Below are 24,004 nucleotides of genomic sequence, written 5' to 3'. Positions count from 1 at the left end.
CTATGTTGTTTCCCCTTCATATTTTGTGACTATGCTAAGAGTAAAATAATCTCTTTACACATTTAAATATAATATGGCCTATTATGATGTTTCTGATTTAGAAATATGAGAGAAGTGCAAATAAGAAAGGCTGATTTAGCCCCTTACCCCTAATTCCTTCAACCTTTCCTTGTGTGCTATGTTTCTGAGGCATCTAATATTTGTTTTTTGCTCTGCACCAGACTCTTTCCAAACTGTCCACATCCTTTGCACACTCCAGAGGAGGCCTCACCAGTGCTGAATAGAGCAGAAGAATTGCTTCTCTTGAATTGCAAGTGATACTCTGGTAGATATAACCCAGTATGCCACTGGGATTTTTTTTGTAACAAGAGCACACTGTTGGCTCATACTCAACTTAAACTACTGTAACATCCAGGTCTTTCCCTACAGTCTAGCCACTCATTCTCCAGTCTGTATTTCTGTATGCAATTATTTCATTGCAAGTATAGGACTTTGTATTTATCCTTGCTGAATCTCATTTGATAGATTATGGAAAAATTCTCCAGTCTATCTAGGAGATTCAGGATCCTAGCCCTACCCTCTGGAGTAGCTGCAACTTCACCCAACTTGGTGTCATCAGCGAATGTGCTAAGCATACAGTCAATCCCACTGTCCAAATAATGAAGATATTATACAATACTTGACCCAGAACAGGCCCCTGGGAAATATCAGTTAATATCTCCTCCCAGCCAGACGTTGAGCCATTGATGAGTACTTGCTGAGAATGATCCAACCAGTTATGTATCCACTTTACAGTGCTAGTCTGTATTTATCTAGTCCAGGGGTTGTCAGTCAGGGGTATGCATACCCCTAGGGGTACTTGGAAAAGGTAACAGGGGGTACGAGAGGGTGGGCAGGGCAGCAGTGCCCCTCTGCAGGTGGATGTGGAGCAGGGAAGCTTGTACAGAGTGGCTGCTGCCGCCACCCACCACCCCGCACTGCTGCCTCCCAGAGACAGGGCTGGGGGGGCGGGGGCAGTGAGTGTGGCTCCATGGGCTGCTGACAGATAGGAGGCACACGGTTGGCCAGGTGCGAGGCCTGTCAGCAGTCCACAGAACCACATGTGCAACTGGCCATGGGAAAGCAGGGCGGGGTGGCAATAGTATGCAACCCCCCCCCCCCCCCCCCACTATGTGCGAGCACCCCCCCGCCCCTGCATGTGAGCATCCCCTCATCCGCCACCATCAGAAGGAGTACACTTGTTAAAAAAAAAGTTGAAAACCCCTGATCTAGTCTGTATTTCCCTTGCTTATTAATCAGAATGTTGTGGGAGATATGTTTAAATAGGGTGGAAATATCCTTTTCAACATGCATTATCATAATTGAATTTCACCAACCCCTTCATATAGGTTTATTAATTCTCTATTATTCCTTACATTTGACTAACCTAAGTAATTTTGTGGTATTCATCAATTTTGTCACATCATTAAGCATATGTCATTAATACATATGTTAAATATGATAGGTTTACAGCAATCCATCTGGATTGATACATCTTGCACACCAACATATCTAGCAAAATACACTTAAAGCAAAACTGATCTTTGTTTCTAACTGTCTCATCTATCATGGATCTTTATCTTGCATCCCATGATTAAATTAGCTTCCTTGATAGCCCATTTATAGGAGACTTTATCAAAGAATTTTTGAAAGTTCAAATAAGTATGTCTGATTTCTCATTTATACATCAAGCAGTTGATTGTCAAATAATTTTAAGATCAGAGAAGCACAGATTTCCTTTACAAACAGAATTGTGCTTACTTACCTCTATTTTTTCCAACCAATTCATCTGGTTCAGAAATAAGGCTTACTGATCAAATACCCAGTATTAAAAGCATTTGATAAAGATGCAAAAAGAATGTCTCCAGAAATAAATGGGGACAAGATCTTTAGGATAAATGCTATTGTCTCAAAGTAATGTCGGGAAGCAGCTACACAAATTTTTATCACAAAGGATATAAGAAGTTTAGAGAAATACTCCAGAAACTCTTTATTGCAAATTTGTCTGACATTGCCTTCTGTGTTCATATACCAGCCTGGTATTCATTTAGTTTGTTTTTAATATTATTCTCCTCTTGATTATGAATTGGGCATAACTCATTTCCCAGCTGTTCTTAATCATCCTGCAACATCAATATAAAAGGTTGTTCCTCAAACCACACTGCTGTGCTATGTCTTTCAGAGAGCCAATCAGCGCAGTAATATATGGAGCATTTTGGAGACCATTCTTTGAGTTATTTCCAAAGTCCCTTATATGCTGCTGTCATAAGTGGCTGTAAAACGCTAGCATTTGGTGAGGGACTCTATTCATATTCTGGCCTTTGTAAGATAGCAAAACAGTGTTACCTGCAGAAACATTGTGGTGCTGAGACACTGGAACAATTGTGAAACTCAAAATCTAGCTAGGAAGTAAATTAAGGTATTAATTAAAGAAAAATTCATCCCAACTAATGCTGGCAACTAGTAAAACCCTACACAAAAGACAAGTGCAGATAGACAATAAAAACAACAAGCTTTGAGGGGTAATTAAACTGTCAATATTACTGACATCATTATTCTTTAAAAATCCTTACAAATTATACACAACTAGTCTCTATACCAGTGGTTCTCAACCTTTTTAGAGTCAGGGAACCCCTCCACACTTTTTTGGGAATTTGGCAGCACCTAGGGTGACCACCTTTTCAAAATGCAAAGGTGGAACATATGGCCATCTCGAACCCCCACTCCCCAGCAGCAGGGGCAAAGCAGAATCCAGTGGAGCCCATGGAGGGTAGTGGAGGATGCAGGCAGCCTGCTGCAGACTCAGCACTGTCCGCCCTGCTGCCCTCCCCCCGGGGGCCTATGTGGCCCAGCAGGCAGGACCCGGTCCAGGAGGGCAGACAGGCTTGGTGCTGCCACCATAGGGAGCTCTATGTTGGCTGCGCTGCCATGGTGAGGCACTCTCTGCCTGCCCACCAGCAGTGGGAGCCACAACTCCATGATTCCACATGAGAAACGTGATAGAGGTAAGGACTTTTCAACAAGAACTACCATCAGAATTTAAATATGGGAATTTTTACTAGAAAGGCCTCTAGCAATTGTACCTATCAGGTAGTTTCATAAGTCAGGGCACCAGCTATATTTACTCAAGCTTTGTGCAGAGTACAGGTTAGGAATTTTCTTTACACTGGGTGCATCTACACATGCGCTTTACTGGGGAATGGACTAGCTCTGCAGTAAAGTGTCACAGTCAACGTGTGCTGGATTAGGGCACAGTAAATTAACTCCGCCATAGGATAGCACAGTACTGGACAGTCTTATCGTACAGCAGAGTAGAGTAGTTATGTGCTCTGTGATGCATTTGTAGACTGTGACAGGGCCTTTCTGGGGCACGAGGGTGCTACAGTGTGGGGGCCGCTTGCCTCCTAGCCCCACACTGTAGCACTCTTGTTACCCAGCCAACTCAACACTGCCATCCGGCAGAGTTGTTCTGCCTTGGGTCAAATTGCTGTGGTCCCAGGCACACATGTAAACACTGTGCCTGGGAGTAGTTTTCTCTGGCACAACGTGTACTGGAGTTTATCACTCTGGCTTAATTGTATGTGTAGATACATCCAGCAAAAACCCAAATTAAAATAATGCCATTAAAAATCAAAGAGAAAGATTACAATATACCTCAGTGTAACTATTCCATTTAAAAAAGAAACTTACTTTAAACAGAAATATTTCTTATAATACTAACGAGCTCACATTCCAGTCAAATTTCATTTAGTCGTGCTCAAAAAAATTTAAATATTACATTTGGCCAATATGATTTCAGAATATAAGACAACAAAATATAGCAGCTGGGAGACCTTTAAATATTCAGCCTTTTGTACAAGACAGAATACTTACTTTCCATCTGTGTCTGATGCAGCTGCATAGTGCAGTGGAGTACAACCCCTCTCGTCAAGGTCATTCACACTAGCTCCAGATCCCACAAGGGCAAAGAGGCACTGGTAATTACAATTGGCAGCAGCATAATGGAGTGGAGTTCTGCAGTATACATTTAAAACACAAAAAGAGATAAGCACTAAGTAATAGCAAAAACAGGTTAATGATGTAGCAAATTAAAAATAAAATAAAAATTGTAAAAATTGTTTACAATCTATTTAATTTTGCATGTTACTTTATCTCAATATATTATACATAAATAATTAAAACTACTGCCAGTGAAGCATTTAAAAATGCAGCAGCAGTTCAGGAGATGTGTTTGTCAGCCAATATGTGCACAGCTTGTGTGTTAAGGGGAAGTGTACACATGAGGAGATGAAGTTTGTTATAATGACTCCTGTTAATTTATCTATTTGCAAAATAGATAATTATACTGAATGGCTTAACAATTTAATGGTAAACCATTCACTTAAAATTATTCAATCATCAGTGGTGCAAAATCACTAAATGAAGGTTAAACAAATTTGACAGTTGATTTAGGAAGAAATTTAAATCACCCTGAAGAGATCCAAAGTAGATGCTCCTTGTAGCAGTATTTGAAAGCTCACCAGAATTTAGGGAGCAGAACTGAGGTCTAAATGTAAAGCTTTAAGGAGCGTTTGCTCATTTCCTCCTGTTCTAGTATACCAAAAATAGCTCAACAATTTCTAATTCAAGTTAAAAATTGTGAATTTGGTTTTTAATGTTGAACTTTTCTGTTCAAATGAAAACTATTTGGAGAAACAGCTTGAGAGAAACCCTTCCAACATAAAACATATACACAATTCCCAAAAATAAAGGTCTTTGATAAAATTTGAAAAGCTATTAACTGGCTTAAGGATTTAAGTCCCAGTCTCAAAAAAAAAAATAAAAAATTCAGATGTCCAAGTTACTTCTGAAAATGGGACTTGTGAGAATTTTGTCCTACATTAAGTTACATTACTGATCTCATTTTTCCTTCCTTCTTCCCTATTCGTTAGCCGTTTTTTCCTCTTCTCCAGATCTTTGTCATCCTTCCATCATCAGCAATGACCTCAAATAAATTAATTGCGGGTTCAAATATAATGAGCAGATTAAAAATCTTACATGCAACTTCAAAGAAGAGGCTCCCACCATTGACCCCTCAGCTGTCAGCCAAGAACACAAGTGGTGTTTCAAAAGGAAACAGTTCATAAACAGATGATTGTCCTGACCTCCACGCGCATAGCTTGGCTGTGGATCGTAGGATCAGATTCCTTTAAATCTTTTCTTAACACAGCTAATGCTGTGAAAAATATTTATGATAAATTCTCGCCTCTGGTTCTTCCAGGGCATCTCTGTTTACTTGTCTATTATTCTTTTTGGACAGTGATTCTTTTCACTGCCTTGCACACTGCCTGCACTTATATAGTTTTCTTGAGCTAAGGACAGAAGTAAGAGAAAGAAGAAATGAGGTGGGAGAGAGTAATGGTAAACACAGGAACCTAAATGGTAACCTATATTAATAGAGGAATTCAGATTTTATTTAGAATATGCATGCAAAATGTTCAGACACAAGATGATAAAGTGGACTTCTACACTAAGAAGATGCATTAACTGTGGCGTTCTTCAATAATTCCACAGCTGAGCACTGCAAGCATCAGATTATGCCTTATATATAACATTTCTCTATAAAAGCATTAACATATCAAAGCAACTGGAGAGTTTGAGAGGGAAATAAATAACTTCTCATAACAAAACAAAAACAACCAGGGGCTTTTAGTATGTTATACTCGGGTAAAATTGGCTAAGGTGCCTCTACTGGACTCCCATTCATTTATTACGAATACCATAATACCTAGCTCACAACCAGAGGTACAAAAGGGCAGCAGTAACACGCAGGGACATAGCTATCATGCTGACAATAGCAGTGGCTAAAAAAAGGGTGGTCCTCAGGACCGCTGCTCCCTGATCAGTTACACTACTACTAAAAAGCTGGGTAGGGGAATGGAATACGGGCTCCTTCACATAGAATGTGCATTTCAATAAAATACCACATTACTTTGATTTCGAACTTTGTGGCCTACCTCCCAAATTTGTCCTTTTTGTTGAAGTCTGCACCAGTGTTGAGCAGAAGGTTTAGGCACTCCAAATTCCTGTAACAATGCCACATTGCTTGAATAATATATAGTTTGCAGTCAGTGTTTTCCAAAATATCAGAATTGCTGCCTAGGTATTTATCATAACATTTTTACCAAAAGTAAACTAAACTGCGATGGAAGAGACATATTTTACATTAAAAATTCCACTTAAAACAAACTTCAAAAGTTATGTAAAAAATAAATACTAAAGCCCATAAATAATCCTAGGTCCAAAGGTGGAAGTTACATTGATTTCAAAGGCCCTTAACATTATATAAGAGTTAAGAAGATTAACCCAAATTCCTACAGAAAAGTCCTCCTAATTTGGAAGAATTGTAAATTAATAAGGAAAAAAATTACTCCATGCCAGGTGTTTGTAGCCAAAATTCAGGTTAGAGCAAGTTTTGTTTCTAAATGTTGTTTGTTTGGTTCAAGACCTATTCATATATTTCATGAAAAAGAAAACTTGCAATGCAAACGATGAATTTACCACTGCAATATGAACGTTATTGACAATAGATGTAAAATATTATCAGACTGACAAGAAAGTTATACTACTGTGGAACAAAGCTTAAAACTGAGGAGGAAAGTCAAATTACATCATGAGTGACAGTTTTTATATTCAAGCCCAATTTTTTTTTTTTTTTTTTTTACACTTTTATCACTGTGAAATAAGATACGCATATGAAAGCTACTATTTCTTTTAATATACTAAAAAACCTCACTTGTTTATGAGTTCTTTACACAGGATGTACATGGAACACTGTCAACCTGACTTGTTTTTAAAGCAATGTACACCTGAATATGTACCATGATCTACTGCCCATATTATATCACCCACCTTTACTCACAAAGATCCACTGTATTTTAGATTCTGGTTAATTCACCATTTCAAGGGGAATACAATGCAAATAATGACAAACTATCCATTAATGACTAATTTTGAGTTGATTATGGGAGTGAAGAGAGCGGTGCTGGCAGGAAATTTAAACAGCAGCAAATTAAGTCAGTGGCATATTAACTTGAGTTTACTGTTTATTTTTATATTTGTGTTTTCAAGTAGACTTTGGCAAAAACCAAAGGAACTCAAGAATTTTACATGCAGCATACTAATTTTATACTAACCACATACTTTGACTAAATATGTATTTATGAACCTCCTTAAAACTATTTATATGCACACTTCATATTCAATAAGCTTATTCCTTTGCTTAACATTCAAGAACATACATTATTTAGTTGCATAATTGGGACCTAAACTTTTTTCAGAATTGCTTATAGTGCCCATTGACTAATTAAATTCAAGCTTTCCTACCATATGAATAATCTGGATTATAATTCAACTGATTAGCAAGTACTGGTGACCAGTATTTCCTTGCTTCTGGTTAACTTAAATCCAGACCATACGCATTGTATGAACATTTTGGGTTAACTGATGGGTTTCTCCAGTTCTTCTATGTTTTCATTCACATTTTCCTTTATTTCCTTTACATACCAATAAAAATATCCAACACATTCTTCTTTTTTTTGGAAGGCACCTTGTCTAAATAAGTAAGGTTGCTTGCAGATATTTTTAAAAAAAGCACCCGACTGAAAGAAGCAGAGTGCTACTTTGACTCAGCTCTGCAGCATCTATATAGATCAGGTGCTTCAGTGGAGCTTTTTGGTGCTTTTATCTGAAGCTGATTCAATCAGCTGTTAGATAAAAGCACCAAAAAAGCCTCACTAAAGCACCTGATCTATACAGATGTTGGGCAAGCTGGGTCCAACTAATGATTTCAAGCAGCCTAAACATTCATAAAGTGAGAACCAGCTCCATATTATACATGCAGATTGTGGTAAACCCACATACAGCTGTGCTGGGAAAAAGGGGGTTAAGAAGCCTTCTTTCAGTTTTGCTCATCTTATTTCAGGACTACCTGAAGTGACACAGTATTCTCCTCATAAGCAACTTGTTGGGAAGACAAGAAAATAGATGGCTCCATGGCTCATCACAGTCTGCGATGCTCCTTTACATATGGATCGCTGCATAGCCTAAACAGAGGGCTATAGCAAATATCACAATTTAGACCTGTATACAGAACCGACCCTAGGGGCATGCAGTGCCTGGGACATATCAGGCTGTGCGGGGCCTGTGCAGTGTTGGGGTGGGGAGGTTGGCAAATGGCCGGAGCGTGGAGCTGGCGGGGCTTGTATGGCATAGTGCATGGGGCCCCGCAAAGCGTGGGGCACAGGGCAGTCACCCCGATTCACCCCCACAAGGGATGGTTCTGCCTGTAAATTCTAGAAGTTAGCAAACCTGCTGTATAATAAATCCATGTTAATCCCAAACCTGAAAGGGGTACAAGACTGATTATGCTTGGCCACTAATTAAATTACTGATTAAATTACCAAGTAGAAATAGCATTTCACAAATGTATTGTGTTCTTAAATTATATTCATATTTACCTACCTCCAAGGAGGTAAAAAGATGAGAGAAAACACTGGGAAGATAAGTAATGTTGAAAAGTAAAATTGAAGGCAATGCTGCTACATACCCGCCAGCTGCAGCTGCATGAAGACAAGTCCTGCCAAAGTCATCTGGGGTGTCTATATCAAAGCCTACAAAAAGAGTTAATATATGGTGTCACTAAACAGTATTCATCCCTTTCACCAAATTGCTATCAGCAGTTTCTAAGTTATAATGCCATAATGCATGTTTATATTTGTTAGAACAGTTAATGTCAATATAGTTTTAAAAAACCTTCACTATCTGTAATACTGTAAATAGCAGCTTTTTGTATTTCAAGAACCATGTTAATTTTGACTGCTTATAAGGAGGAATGACAATGAAAATGTAAGCTAACTGGCATTAGGGCTAGCAGAAGTTCTTGATGGAATAATCTTTGCTTACTGGTTTTGTTTAAAAATATTGCCAAACAAAATTTGCAAAAAATGTGTAATAGCAACGTTTAAGAATAAGCTAGTACTACTCACCGTAACATACAATGTTCTGCATAGCAATCATTTTAAGAGTGGATCTGTCAGCATTACTAAATCCAGAAGCTACTCACATTAATTTCATCCTTCAGTTTAGTTTTCTATTCCCAGGCAAAGAACTTCATTAAGCTGGAGTGAAGGTTGTAAATACCAGTTACTTAAGGGGAAAAATACCCTTTAGAGAATGGTGTAGTTTTCTCAAAAATGTTGTAAGAACCCTGGAAATTCAAATTTAAGATCTTACTTAAATCCAAATATTGGAATGTATGGAGATGCACAGTTAAGATCACCAAAGCAGCCTTAAGTTTGCTCCTAAATGCAAGGGACTATACAACTCTTCAAAACCATACACCATTGCATTAGTGACAATGAAAATTGACCGATGATCTAAGTGTCTTGCTTTGCTCATGCTGATTTTCTCACTACAGCAGATAATATATATTTTTAAGTCTCTATACAAGTCAGTGGACGCAAACATGTTTCTTTGCTAAAAGATACTATACTCAGGATGTTCAGGTAAGATACTCCACACACCCACTTCATGTAGTCACAATTTTACATGTTAAAGTATTACTCCCCTGCTAACTATGTGCATGTGCTCCAGCCACAATCGTATCAATTTCTAAATTATTCGAAGCTTGTAGATTGAGGGATAACTGGGGATTTGCCAAGATAGTTCTTGAATGTTATTAGGAGGGGCAGAACAGGGCACGTAAAAGAAAAATAGTGCTCATGTATCACAACTTTGTAGAAAACAAAGTTTTGGATTCTTCCTATAGGAGCTCTTATCTAGAACGGTGACAGAATCAACTCCTATATTAACTGCTTCCACATACACTGACAGGGCTCGTCTGACTGACTGCAGTTGAGAATTGAGATAAGATACACTCAACTATCATAAATTAGATGAGATAGCTCAAGACCTGCTCTAATTTAAGATGATGAATTGAGATTTATATAAAGCTCTACGAAAATGAAGGAAATAAATCTTCCCCCTCGGAAAGCCATGCACTGCCTCTGCCCTAAGCCCCATCTTCATGCAGGAGAAAAAAACTTAAGATCTAACCTGGAATTTTAGTCTAAGTCAACGAAATGTACAAATGGTAAAAGGAAACGCTTTTGTAAACTATCACAAAATGAACCTGTAGCATTCATTGTCACAGATACTATGAAGGTTCAGGTCTTATAAGGCTCAAAAAAGGATTAAACATTATATAAAATAACAAGAAAATTAAATTGCATTATATGATATTTTTTAAGATATACAAATTCATGTTTGGGGCATAAGCCAGCCTCTAATAGAGGTTAGAAAGAAACTTCTCTTAAGAGCGGATTAGTCTTTAAATGTTCAATGAAGAAGTTTCTTACATATTTCCCCTAAATACTTAGTGGCTGCCTACTCCTGGAAAGGATGCTAAATTTGATGAGCCACTGGCCAAATCCAGTGTGGCAATTCATATATTCTCATAAATGACCTATCAAATATTCTTTCACAAAATGTATCTTTTACACAAAGTGCACAGGCATACAGGGTGGAACACAGATAACTTGTAATCCTCATAGTCTTTACCAAAGTGACTTTAACAGTGCAATTCCATACTTAGTCTAAAATTGAGGTTATAATAATAATAGTAAGAAGAAACCAAGTGTTCAAACTACAGTTATGGTTTGAGAAAACTATAATATTCTTTTAAGAGTTTTATTCTTGAGTAACAGATGCTTATGACCAGAACTCCAGTTTTGTTTTTGCCTGGGAATTCATATTTTTTAAAACTTTAAGGATTCAGTGACCAAAACTAGTGATCTGCAAAGGATTGAATTCCATTTTCCCTCAGACTACTTTCTCACCCAAAGCTTCCTCACTTCCTGCATTCCAAGTCCAACTTAAGTTACATTATTAATATTAAAATGGGCTGCTTCTCCACTGCCCCATTCTGGTGCTTTCCCTCCCTTCCAACAGATATAATTCTCTATCCTGTTTATCCACAGAGTACTAAATTGCCTGACATAAGAACCTCCCTAAGGGCTATCCATCACAGTGGCAAAACTGACTTCACAAAGTCTGTAAAGAGTGGTGACAAATTAAGTATCTCTCAAGATTTTGAATATACATGTAAAACAATTTCTCCTTCCTCCACAAAAGAGAGGTTACACTTTGAGTAAAGATATGTATCAATATTAACTTCCATATATTAAAAAAGAGTTTCTAGGATAGCAGTATTCAACCTGTTCAGTTTGAGGATCGAGTATATTTAAAAAAAGTGACCAATGCTGTTTCTTCAGGGAAGATGATTCACCTGGACTATGCCCCTCTGCCCAATTCACATAAGGAAAAAAATCACCTGCAAGTCCTCTGTTGAAAATCCCTTAGACCTATGGAAGTCTGAAGTATGCATACATCTAATGTAGCACCTTGAGTAGAGGGGGCTGTTGGGGACAGAAAAGCAAAATGGCTGTACTCTTCCTGTTCCTAGCTAGAATATAGTCCCTAAAGGACAGCTGTTACCTGGTGCAAGTTCCAGCAAGCTGTTTTACTTTGTGCTGGGGCTGGGGAAGAGAATCAGGAAATCTATACTGTGGCCATTTCTCATCTTCTATTTCTCAACCTTTTCCCTCCTCCAGAGATTCCCTACTTAGTTATGTTGGAGAAGGAGCCCTTCTTTGCTAACATTTACCTGGGCCCAAGTGGAGACAATGCATGAGCCAAAGTGAGTTTTGGTCTTGATCCAATTCAATGCTATAATTATTTTCTTAATGCAGCTAACCACAATTTAGAGCCCTGGGGGGCACAGGTTTGAGTATCACTGGTATAAGCCAAATTGCACTAGACTGTTTTTACAGACTTTAGAGTCTTGCTCCCTCACTCTTTGAAATCACGTTGTGTTTTGAATCATTATAGACTGTGCAAATCAAATTTGTGGGCTTTCATGCCCACTGCTTCACTCCTGGTACAATTCTAAAAGATTTCAATCGGGGCTTACCACAGAAAGCTAGTGCGAACTTAGCTATGGTTAGTAATTCAAAGAATCTAGTACAGATCCTCAGTTATAAGTCAACTAACTATTCATTTCTATATACTTTGTAATAAGACATTACTATTAATTCCACACTGAAAGTACTAAGGATTACTAATTATGTATAAAGTAACCAAAACATTTTAAAGAGATCATCCTACCTGATGAAAGGAGTTTTCTGCAGCAGTCTGAAAATCCACTTAAAGCTGCCAAATGGAGAGGAAACATCCCATGTATACCCCGCCTAAGATACACCATAATCAGACATCGCAGTTCCATAACAATAAAGCTAAACAAGACTGCATGCCAAACTACACATAATTAGAATGGCTAGATCTGGGAAATCTCTTAGTATGTTAAAAAAGTTTATCTAATCAAAACCTAACACATACATTTAGAGCAGGAGTGGGCAATTATTTTGGGTGGAGGGCCGCTTACTAAGTTTTGGTAAACCATCAATGGCTGCATGACAGGCAGCCAGGGGCAGATAAATATTAATTTTCTAAATTTTTTAGGGGCCTCACGGGCCAGATAGAATGGCCTGGCAGGCCGCATCTGGCCCATGGGCTGCATTTTGCCCACCCCTGATTTAGAGTGACACTTATATAAAAACGATGAGATTTTGTTTTGCATCTCTCAAACATATATTTTACAAATAATCAAAATTAGCAAGTATTTTTTTCCTGTGTAAAATCCAGTGTGCCTATTTAATAAGATGCTCTATTGGAAAAGTCCTTGGAAAGACCACAGGTATAGACCAGGGGTGGGCAAAGTCTGACCCACGGGCCAGATAAGGCCTGTGGCAGACTCCATTTCCCAGGAGCCCCTGCCCACATTGCTGCAGCTGGTTTCCAGAAGCAGTGGGGCCATGACAGTGCGGGGCCAGGTTTTCCGTGGAGACTGGCCCAAGTAGCACTGGCAAGGTGTGCAGCTGTGTGGGGAGCTGCTCTGGGGCTGGGGCCAGGGCCAGCATTTTGCAGTGGTGACAGCACAAGCTGGAGATGGGTCAGAGCTGTGATCTGCTGACCACTAGCCCTGGGTAGAGGAGTGCAGGCAGCGGATCGCGGCTGTCCCCCAGCTCTGGACCATGCTGTCACCACCAAAGAATCCTGGCCTGGGTCCGCAAACAATTCTTTGACTAGCCGCACTGTGCCAGTGCTGTTTGGGCCAGTCTCCATGGAAACTGTGGCCCTGCGCTGTCACAGCCCCACCTCCTGGGGTCTCCATGGAAACTGGCTGCAGCAATACAGTCAGGGGCTGTTAGGAAATGGAGTCTGGCTTCCAGGCAAATTCGCCATTTTGCCCACCCCTGGTATAGACAAAAACAACAAGCCTATCAAAGGATACAGATATAAGCTGTCAGGACGCAAGACTTAGGTCTGCATGATTCTATAGCAACACAAGGGCAGCAAAACTGCTCCAATCCTTCTTCATTTGGGGTCAATGTTAAGGTGATTTAACCAACTGTTATAACTACATGATGAAGCAGATGCAACAGCTGCTGCACATTCCTAAAAAGCAGCTACTTTTTCTTTTTAAGAAAATTAAAATAAAGCATGTTTGTCCATACCCTATGATACAGGGTTTCTAACTTGAAGTTTGCAAAATATGAAAAAATAATATATTACTATAGTTTATCCAACTGCTACATTTCTAAACTATTTTAGCTTGTGTCCAAGTAGGTAAATGTTACCTACTTTGCAGTGTCAGCACCACTCGTAATCAGAGTGTTGATTAGTAGTTCATGGCCATATCTAGCTGCTATGTGCAATGGAGTATTTCCATTCTTATCTTCACAGTCTATTTCAGCTCCTATAAAATGAATAATTAATATGAATACACATGCACACACATTTGTTATCAAAATGGGGTTCAAAATAAAGTGATAGTAACATGTCAGCATACGATTATTTTGGTATAAACATTTAAAATATTTAAGGGATATTCAATGCTTAGAGCTAGCTAAGTAACGGTAAATCTCTTGCCACAACTTTACAGGGAAACAGTTTCAATGACCTGATTGTATAGAAAACCTATGTTTTTTCATCTTGAAAAAAATCAAGATGTAGCTGGGTTCAGTCTATAAGCATACAATCAGATTATAAAATCTGAAACATTGGCTATAAAATGCCAAAGTATTTCAGAAGTGTTTGTTGTAGCCGTGTTGGCCTAAGGACATAGGCAGACAACGTTCTTTAGGTAAAAGTGATATATTTTATTAGACCAACTAATTAGTTGGAAACATTATTCTTTGCAAGATTTTGGGCACAAACACCCTTCCTCAGGCACAGGGAGAGTCTGATGGTGTTTTGTGTTCTCCTGGATGGAACAGAAACCAATACAGGCAGTCCTCTGACTTACGACACAATTGGCTCCTGAAACCAGCATCTTAAATTGAAACGTTGTAACTCAAAACCGATTTTCCATAGGAAACAATGTTATAAATGGGGGACTGGTTCTAGAACCAAGGCCCGATACCCTATTTTCACCAAAAACAAACCAGAATTTTGTATTCCATCAATTATAGACGAGTAATACAGCTACATTAATGTATTTATGTTGTAAATAGAAATCATATTGATTTGGAAGGACTTCTTTGAGGTAACTTTGCTGGACTTTTTGAAGGGCTCCTGGTTGGACTTTTTGAAGGGTTCTTGGCTGGAGTCTTCTCAGGAGTCTTGGCTGCAGGTTTTTCTGGAGTCTTGTCTACTTTCTTAAGGAAAGTGTCCAAGGAAGTTTGGACAGATGTTCTCCAGGGAGATGGGTGATGCAGCAAACTTGTTCGTTGGTGTGGCGTCACGTCGGATCAAGCATTGTAAAGTCGAAACTGACGTCAGAAAGTTGAAACAGGGTGTCAATTTATAAACGTTGTAAGTGTGAAACGTTGCAACTCAAAACGTTGTAAGTCGAGGACTGCCTGTATGCAAAAATGCAGGTCTGTGAAAATGTAAAATGCGTGGCAGTGAAGATCAGAGGCCATAGGTGAGAGAGAGGTAGGTGTGAGAAAAGGGGGCGATGTTGACTTGGTGATAGAATGTAGCTGGCAAAATGTAGAGAGGTTACTTGGGGTAATCAGATGGCAGGCAGGTTATAATGTGCCATAAATTCAATATCTCTATTTAGCCCATGATTTTTTGTAACCAGTAGATTTATGAAGCGAAGTTCATAGGCTCATCTACCAAAGGTGTTTTGTAGATTACCTTTGAGGATTAAAACTGTGAGACTGGAGAGAGAGAGAGAGAGAGAGTGTTGCCATCAGGGCTAAACGATGGAAAATATGTAGGAAAAGCCAAACAGCTGCACACCAGAATGAATGCACACCAAAAATCTATCAAAGACAAAAATGACCAATTACCTGTGGGTGCACACTTCTCACAAGACAGCCACTCTCTCCAACCTCTCAGTTCTAGTCCTCAAAGGGAATTTACAAAACACCTTTCACAGATGAGCCTACAAACTCAACTTCATAAATCTACTGGATACAAAAAATCATGGACTAAATATAGACACTGGATTTATGGCACATTATAACCCTGCTTGCCATCCGATAACCCCAGGTAACCGCTCTACGTTTTACCAGCTATATTCTATCTCCAGGTCAATATTCCCCAACCCTCCCCACCTCCCATCTTATATCCATTGTCCCCCATGGCCTCTGATCCTCACTGCCAAACATTTGGATTTTCACAGGCCTGCATTTGTCATATTGGCTTCTATTCCATCCAGGAGAACACAGAACAGCATCAGACTCCCCCTATGCCTGAAGAAGGGTATTTGTGCCCAAAAGCTTGCAAAGAACAAGTTTTCCAACTATTCAGTTGGGTCTAATAAAAGATACCACTTTTACTCAAAGAACCTCGTCTGCCAAAGTATTTCAGAACACACTTACCATATTTACTCAAATTTAAGATGAGGTTTCCCCCCATCAGTATGGAAGAAAAGGGCTCCTTGTCTTACATTCACATGCAAGGAAGCCTCATTAAACACGTTCTCTATCATTAAACTGCATGTGCTCAGTAATGGAAACTAACTATGAACATGATTAAATGTAGCCAACACTGAGCGTGACTATAAAACACATGGCCCATACTGGGCAAACATGCTTATGAGACCCTACTATAAGGATGGGTTACTGCAGCCTGAGTAAGATATATGGTAGTGCCCATTGTGCCAAGTCCCATCAGCACCAACTCTAAGTCATGGTGAGCTACGACACTGCATAAATTTCAAACTTCCTCTTCAATTCTACAGCTGAGCTGTGCCTTTATTTCCCATTTCTAATGATTCCTGTTTCTTCACCTACCTTAAATTTTTGACGAACATTAACAAACAGGGCCACAAACAGTTCATCCAAAATTCCTCTGATGTCCCTATCTCAGCCTGTCATGTATGGTTAGTGTAGCCACACCCTCCATCAGGTAGAGCTGGAACAGATTGCCCTATACCTTATCTGCATAAACATTTTTGGAGGACCCCATTTTTGGAGGACTCATGACAAGAACACCCTGTTCCAGTCATGAGTGGGGGGGGGGTGTTAATTAGCACATGGATCCTTTTGGGGGGTAGAAGAGGGTATCTGGAGTACACACACATATGGAGCAGTGCTGAGCTATGGGGTCATCATGGCCTGAAATGCTGTTGACTCTTCTGGGGCCCAGTCCAATGAACTATTTGATAAATCATGAGCCTTTCAGCTTTGGATTAATATCACGCATAGTTTGTACTATGTATAAATAGGTAAAAAAGTGCTGCTTATAAGTGTGTTAATGGAGTACCTGTGCTAAAACTTCCTGCAATTTCAAAAAAGGTAAAAATGCATCAATTTTGGATGAACCAAGTCTAAGGGTACCCACAGTAATTAGCCTATATGCAAATTACTACAGGTATATCATTGAAAGTTCAGTGTTTTCAAATTTGCACCTCATTTCCAGGTGCTCAGGGAGAACAAGGTCTGACAGTGAGGGGGGTGGGCAAGGGGGCTCCCCCCACAGATTTATTTTCCCTGTTGTAGCAGTAGGAGGCAGACAAAGTCAAGGCAAACCTTCAAATAAATAGATCTTACACCTGGAATATTATAACAAATTTGTTAATTTTCCATATATAGAATGTAATTATTGGGGGGGGGTTGTCTCATATTCAAGTAAATATGCTATTTTAGAAAGTGAAAATACCATTAACATTTCAACATCATGTACATTAAAAAAAACCCCTTTCTTTTTACCATTCTGGATGATGGTTTGGGATCTTGAAAATCTACCATGAATTGCTGTCATGTGCAATGGTGTTTTCCCATCTTTACTCTGGGGAAGAGGGGAAAAAATAAGTCAAACTATAGGTAGCAGAATTTTATCCAAAGTTAATAAGAAACAGCAAATTTATTGCCACCAATCCTGTAAATCTCCTCTTTGCAGTACTATAAGACAACTGGCAAGGACAAGGCACGACACTACAGGCATTCCAACAAAGTGCCTACCTTGCCCTTCTTAACTATTGTTCCAGATGTCTGCAACTCAGTGATGCGCACTCAACTCAGAATTGTACCTTAGGCCCATTATTCAACAGAATACTAATACTGGGTAAATTTAGCACCATGCACTATGCCCACCTCCCCATAAATCTAAAACCCAAACAATTAACAGTTTCTTTGATTAAGAAAGAAATACCTATAGTTATTGCAAATTGATACAAATGATATTAGAACATAAGACATTTCCCTGATGTTGCTTTAAAACGAGACTCTTAAGTAATTCATCATAAAATGCAAGAAATCCTTAACGTGAACTATTCAACCACAGTGAGTATTGTAGATTTGACACACATACCAAATGTGCATTTAACCATTCACCCAGAAAAGATGTCCTGAAAAGTAGGTCAATGTTAATGCATGAGAGGATTTCAGGTTTTAACAGCATGATCTAAAGGCATTTATACACAGTCTTTCCTATGATTATTGCTTAAGGATGAAATTTTGTTCTGCTACCAGCTCATTAAAGGCAAGTAGAACACTTCATATACAAAAAAAGATTGTTATAAACCCTACTGAAAAACATGGTTTTGCAATCAACAAATATAAAAACTACACATTTTCTATTTCTCAGAGGTACATATACACATATTGATCAACTATACTCAGATATCAAATTGTAACACTGTTCAGGGAATATGGATAAAAAGGTAAAGGTGGTATACCTTAATGATGTCATAGGGCATGAACGGACATTCATTTGAAGTGCTAAGGATTTCTGGGAAATTTGCAGCAACTCAAAAATGTGGTATGACAGGCATGGGCACCCGTTCAAGCTCTCAGCTGTCCAGAGTGCCGCAAAAATATTGCTAGAACATGTACTGCTAGCACTCCACAGTCAAGGGGACCATTTGCTGAGAGCACAGTGTGCTTTGCCGGAGACTGTCTCCCTCCCCCATCTTCAGAGGTTCCCAAGGACAGGTCAAGCACAGAGGGAAGTCCTGACTGGTTGGTCACCTGGGGACTGTGCCCATCCATGGACTTGTCAGCTGGGGGAAGGCAGAGGCACAGCTTCTCTGGTCAGTTTCCACTCTCAAAGGCTTATCATAATTACACTCCCAGCCTGGAATGCAGCACCGTGTGGCTCCCAATCCAGCAGTGGCAGCAGGTCACATGTGTCTTGTACACCTGCTAGCAGAGTCTAGGCATGCCACTGCCCTCGTTTGGATCCTGTCCAGCCTGGAGGATAGCACCAATATACAGTCACATGGATATGACCAAAGTCTTGGCCATAAGCATTCAAGCTCTCTGCTTCCTGGTTCTTATCCCCCAAAAGCTACTTGGCTGATAAAGACTATGCCATTCTAGACATCATGATAAATGGGGGAAATTCCTGGACCACTTACAGACCGTGTACTGGCGTGAGCACCAACTGCTGGGAACACATCATCATGCAGACCTAGGATGACTAGCAGTGAGAGAAGAACTTCATAGAAATATCCACATTCACATGACAGGGTACCAGCCTAAGGATACCCCTTGCCATGGAAAAGTGCATTACTGTCACTGTCTGGGAGCTCATAATCCCTGGCAACTTCTGATCTGTAACTAGCCAGTTTGGCATTGGCAAGTGCACAGTGGAATGACAACACAGAGGGCACCCCTGATTATCTAACAGGTGCTAGCACTATGTTTCACCTACCTCACCAACCCAGGTAGTTAGCAATGGAAGATGGGCACCATGACCTTGCACAGGCTTCACTATTTATACATGCTGGGCTCATATACTGCTGTGACCACTCAGGCTCACAGATCCTCTGGCATCAAACCTGGCCTGACGCCTTGCACAACTGTGCTGCATTACACAAAGCACATGTGCACCTCCTAGAACAGATAACCATGGAATGACCCTGGGGAAACAATGCCCTGCAGAGCTCTAACTCTGCCTCAGCTTCAGGAGAGGTGCCTAACCATCTCTTTTGCCCTAGACATGTCCTTTAAACATTACAACAGCCTTAAGCTATGCTTAGCTGACTGTTGAATGCCTGCACATGGAATCAACCACTCCTGGCTTTTTCCTTAGTACCCTCCCTTGCTGAGCTTGTATATGAGGCAAGAAATGCCATGCCAATATGACATGAATGGGTATTGTAATGCACAATGAGGGGTTTTGTGAGTTGGGTTCATACTGTGCTTTTCAGATGATGGTGCAGGACTGGTTACGAGTGAAGCTGCCAATATGATTCAGTTTGGAGAAACAATAAAATGTGCACCAGAGTGAACTCAGATTTATCTTGAATTCCATCTAAACTAATCTACATATGGCCCAGAAATTAAATAAATAATTTGCTTGGCTTTCAATAAGAGCAATGATATTTCAGGACTAAGCAAGAAAACTACTGAGTGTTTGAAACAGACAAACGCATCTGAAGTTAAAGTAAAATTCAAAAGCACAATTAACTTTGGGGGGACCACAGATAATCTCCATGCTAAAATTCTGAAAGAACCGGAATACGAAACTAAATTCAGTAGCAAGGATTTTTAATAAACCTCTCAAGTTATGAGTACCAGAGAATCACAAAACATAGCATCTATATTTAAAAATGGGAAAAACATACCTTAGTTTCATCTCAATAGTATGCAAGCCTTTAGAACAAATTTTGAAGTAAAGTATAATTAAACACATGCAAGTAAAAGGAAAAAGGTATAAAACGCAATGCATGTTTACCAAAGGTCGACTGTACCAGACTAACCACACATCTTTGATAAGATGATTGATTTTCTAGACAATGGAAATACAATAGATTTTATCTATTTGGAATTCAGCATTTGACATAGTGCCACGTAGGAAAATATTGTGAGGATTAGCACTAGAATTGCAGGGTAGACAAAGTACTAGATAAAGAGGAGACAATAATGGGTAATTTTGAAAGAGGAAATATCAAGCTGGGGAGAAGGTATTAGTGGGGAGACAACTGGGGATACTTTAAAGACTGGTGTAGTAGGAACAAAATTAAATTCATTAATACAATATGTACTTAATGTATAATAGAAATTTCTGCTTTAAACTAGGAACACATCTGTTGGAAGCTAAAGAGAAGGGCCTAGATTTATTAAATGGTTATAGCAAGACTATGAGCCACAAATGTCATGTGAGAGTAAAAAAATAAAAATACAATCCTAAAATATAATCAGGAGAGGTGTTTCCAGTAGAGAAGTACAATTCTCCAGTGAGGTGTACACACAATTCCAGATGCGGACAACTGTTCACCCGTGTTAACCAAAGAGTTATCTAAAATAAAACAGTGTGAAAAATGGTGACTAGGATGATTAGGGCAGTCTTTTTTATGAAGAGGAAACTAACAAAATTTTGCTAGGATGAAGAAGCCACCCAAATGATGAGAAGGGAGAGATCATTCTCCAAGAATGCATCATTGGGGTAAATAACAAGGAGGTAAAAGACCTACTTAAACTAAAGGAAAATCTGTCACAAGAGAAAATAGGTATAAACTGGCTATTAATACATGTAATCTAGAAATTAGCAAAAAGTCTAGCCAACAGAATAACATGTTTTAAGAAGGACTACTGAATAATTTAAAAATGAAACTCAAATCAGCAGGACTAGAGATTTCTTCAAGTTCTAAGTTCTTATGTTCCTCTGTAACTACACTGAGGTAACTTGATTAAAAAAATGCTCTATCACAATATACAGTTACACAAAAGAGCAAAATTAAAACTTCGTGAAAAATGTCATGCTCAGTATTTTGGACTGCATAAATAATTTCAGAATTGAACACACACAAGATCTAAAGAATTTAATTTCTTTTGTGATTTTAACCTTTCAAATATATACGTAAAATGAATAGGCTGGGAAGCAGTGTACAGAGAACTACAGAAAGTGAATTTCTTAAGTAATGAAATAGCAGCTCCAGTTCACTGAACTGAAAATATTAGGCTTCTAATGATTTATGATGCAGTTGCCTGAGACGGCACAGGACATGACCTAAGCATATAGGTCTGGAAAAAACCTCCTGTTTCCTTTTTTCCTTGGAGGTCTTTGATCTATGTAGTGGTCAAATGTAACCTTGCTAAGCTTATGAGATCTGACATAGTAGAATAGCTGTAGGCTAATTTTATTTTTACTGTATTCATTGGAACTCCATTAAGTGAGATAATAGGAAAAAGAATCAAATCCAGGTCTCCTATAATTGACCACCAGGCAAAATACCCTCACAAAACCTTTTTTTTTTTTAAAACAAAAAAACCAAAACCCACACAAAAAAAGCAGCCTTTGCCTATTTACAGACAGGAACAAGCACAGAATACCAGGTACGCTCAAGTGATCATCCATTCAAGTACTAACCTCGCAACTAAACACTGTTTCATTTTAAAATTAAAAAAAGGAAGTCTACTTGGATTACTCACACTGTTGATTTTTTCAAGTATCCTGCTGTGCCTGTCCAACATCAATTAAATGGTGTCCTATAATTTATTCACCCCAAAACGTGCCTAGATTTGTGCAAATCTGGAACAGCAAGAGCGGATGTTACAGTAAAAACGGGACAGAGCAGAACAGATTTTCATAAACTCCCCCCTTCCATGGAAAACGCATCAAAAGTAAAAAATGCCTGCTGATCTGCTATCCTGCTCTCCCTTCCTCTCCTAATGGTGAAATCAATGAGGTTTATAGTTGACTTTCTGGATTCTCCAAAACATTCACTGGTCAATGTCCACCTGACCACAAGAACCCAAACAGACTGCTAACAGAGATAACTTTCTGAACCTGGTTATCCCCGACAATGCCAGGAGCATGAGACTGCTATGATATTACTGATATCCCTCTAAAAATTATGGAAATAGGTGAGCATTGGAGAGAACTAGTGCAGCTCAACAGATATCTGATTATGGTGGTGTACAAATGTTCAATTCTAGCTGTGCAAAATTTCTACTAATAGAAATGATTTCAGGAGAGGTAGCAGTACAGATGTTCAGTCTGCAGCCACCCCATCTTCCATGTTCCTTAAGCTCTCTCAAGAACAGGATGATCCCAGTCTGGGGAAGGCAGGGGCTGCCCTAGTCCTCTCATTCCCAGGGGAACTAGGGCAGTGGGGCAAAACCCACACCTGCTTCTCACATCAGGAACTCCAGTGTGAGAAACAGGCAAAAGGCTGCACTGCCCACTGTACTTAGCTCCAGGTGCCAGGCAGCCAAGAGGAGGGAGCAGCATGGCAAAGCACCCTGCAGGTAAGAGCCCTGCTCAGCCACTGGGCACTAGGAGACAAGTGGTAGAGCTACACAGCTCCCTGATCTCACATTGATGTTCCTGGTGCCCTGTAGAGGAGCAGAGGGAGCAGCATTTGAAAGACCCTGCCTGCTTTTTACACAACACCAGAGTGAGAAGTACGCAGGAGACAGTTAGCAGCTGCTTCCCCTGCAACACCTTTTCCAGACTGGGGTCAGCCTGGTTTTGGGAAGGCATGGGAGCCTTTCTTCCAACAGATATGTGCACGTTCAGTCTCCTAGGAGAAACTCTTCTAGGAATGATTTCTCCCTCATTATAGTTGGGTTATTTAAGTTTTCTCCCAGAAGAGCTATTTTTGCTCTGGGAAAAAAGTCTTGAATGTCTGTGTGCTTGCGTTTTCCATCAGGAGAACAGCAATTCTTCCAGTAGGCCATGCATACGCATTCAGGTTCTATGTAAAGCAAGATAAACAAAATATTGTGACTGCTGCAAGAAGTTTGAGCTTATCTTTAATATTTTAAAATGAGAAAAAACCTCAGGACACCTGCAATTAAACTGGATTTACATTGTTAAAAGAAAGATTAAATCAGTGGAACAAAAAGTGTTTTTCTCCCTAGCCCACTTAACCATTGGATATAGCAAACCTCTTGGTTTCAAATACTTACCAACTCAAGTAATGACACTTTAATTACGGGTTCATATAATAGAAATTGCCAAGTAGCCTTAACTACAAGACCCTGTTTTCAATTGCTTGCAGCACAAGTCCGCAACCACAGTTAGGCAGCAGGGAGAAGTAGCGATCAGGTCCTGCTGCTGGCCTGCCTCAGATCTGACCTGCATCATTCTGGCCTGCCACCAGAAAATGTTACCAACCACTGAGCAACAACATTACAGACCTTTAATTTTGTGAGTTGAAATTTTCGTTCATTTGCATCAGGCTGGGCTTACTTCCACCTCCCACTGCCTTTAATTTCAGCATGTATAGTTGAGCTGTCTTACAATAAGGGTAGGAAAATATTCCTTGTTTTGTTCATGTAAAAATATTCTCAATAAAACAGTCCCAAGAAGCTTCACTGCCTCTGTGCTTTGGGTAGGAGACTAGAAATGTAGATGGAGGTGAGACTGCCTTGGTGATCGTGTCATGCATTTTATCAACCCATGTTTTGCCAAGTTTAACAGGGGACCTGAATGAATCAGCGCACCTGGATCATGTGCC

The 24,004-nt window shown here is 39.5% G+C and overlaps 1 protein-coding gene across 4 annotated transcripts in view; it reads right to left on the bottom strand.

Annotated features, from left to right (window-relative positions):
* ANKRD28 (ankyrin repeat domain 28) overlaps positions 1-24,004 on the bottom strand; it is a 190,269-nt gene that overhangs the window by 24,049 nt on the left and 142,216 nt on the right. For all 4 annotated transcript variants that reach the window (XM_014603153.3, XM_019497785.2, XM_019497784.2 and 1 more), the window contains exons 9-14: positions 17,304-17,382; positions 13,780-13,894; positions 12,244-12,326; positions 8,627-8,690; positions 6,036-6,104; positions 3,913-4,053 (exon numbers count right to left, since the gene is read on the bottom strand). In XM_014603153.3, the coding sequence (XP_014458639.1) occupies positions 3,913-4,053; positions 6,036-6,104; positions 8,627-8,690; positions 12,244-12,326; positions 13,780-13,894; positions 17,304-17,382 (551 nt within the window). The remainder of the gene's footprint in view (positions 1-3,912; positions 4,054-6,035; positions 6,105-8,626; positions 8,691-12,243; positions 12,327-13,779; positions 13,895-17,303; positions 17,383-24,004) is intronic.

This window comes from Alligator mississippiensis, chromosome 5 (genome assembly GCF_030867095.1).
Source record: "Alligator mississippiensis isolate rAllMis1 chromosome 5, rAllMis1, whole genome shotgun sequence".
Classification (NCBI taxonomy): Eukaryota; Metazoa; Chordata; order Crocodylia; family Alligatoridae; genus Alligator; species Alligator mississippiensis.
The sequence above is the reverse complement of the archived record's forward strand: the minus strand, read 5'-3'. Positions and strand labels throughout refer to the sequence as shown.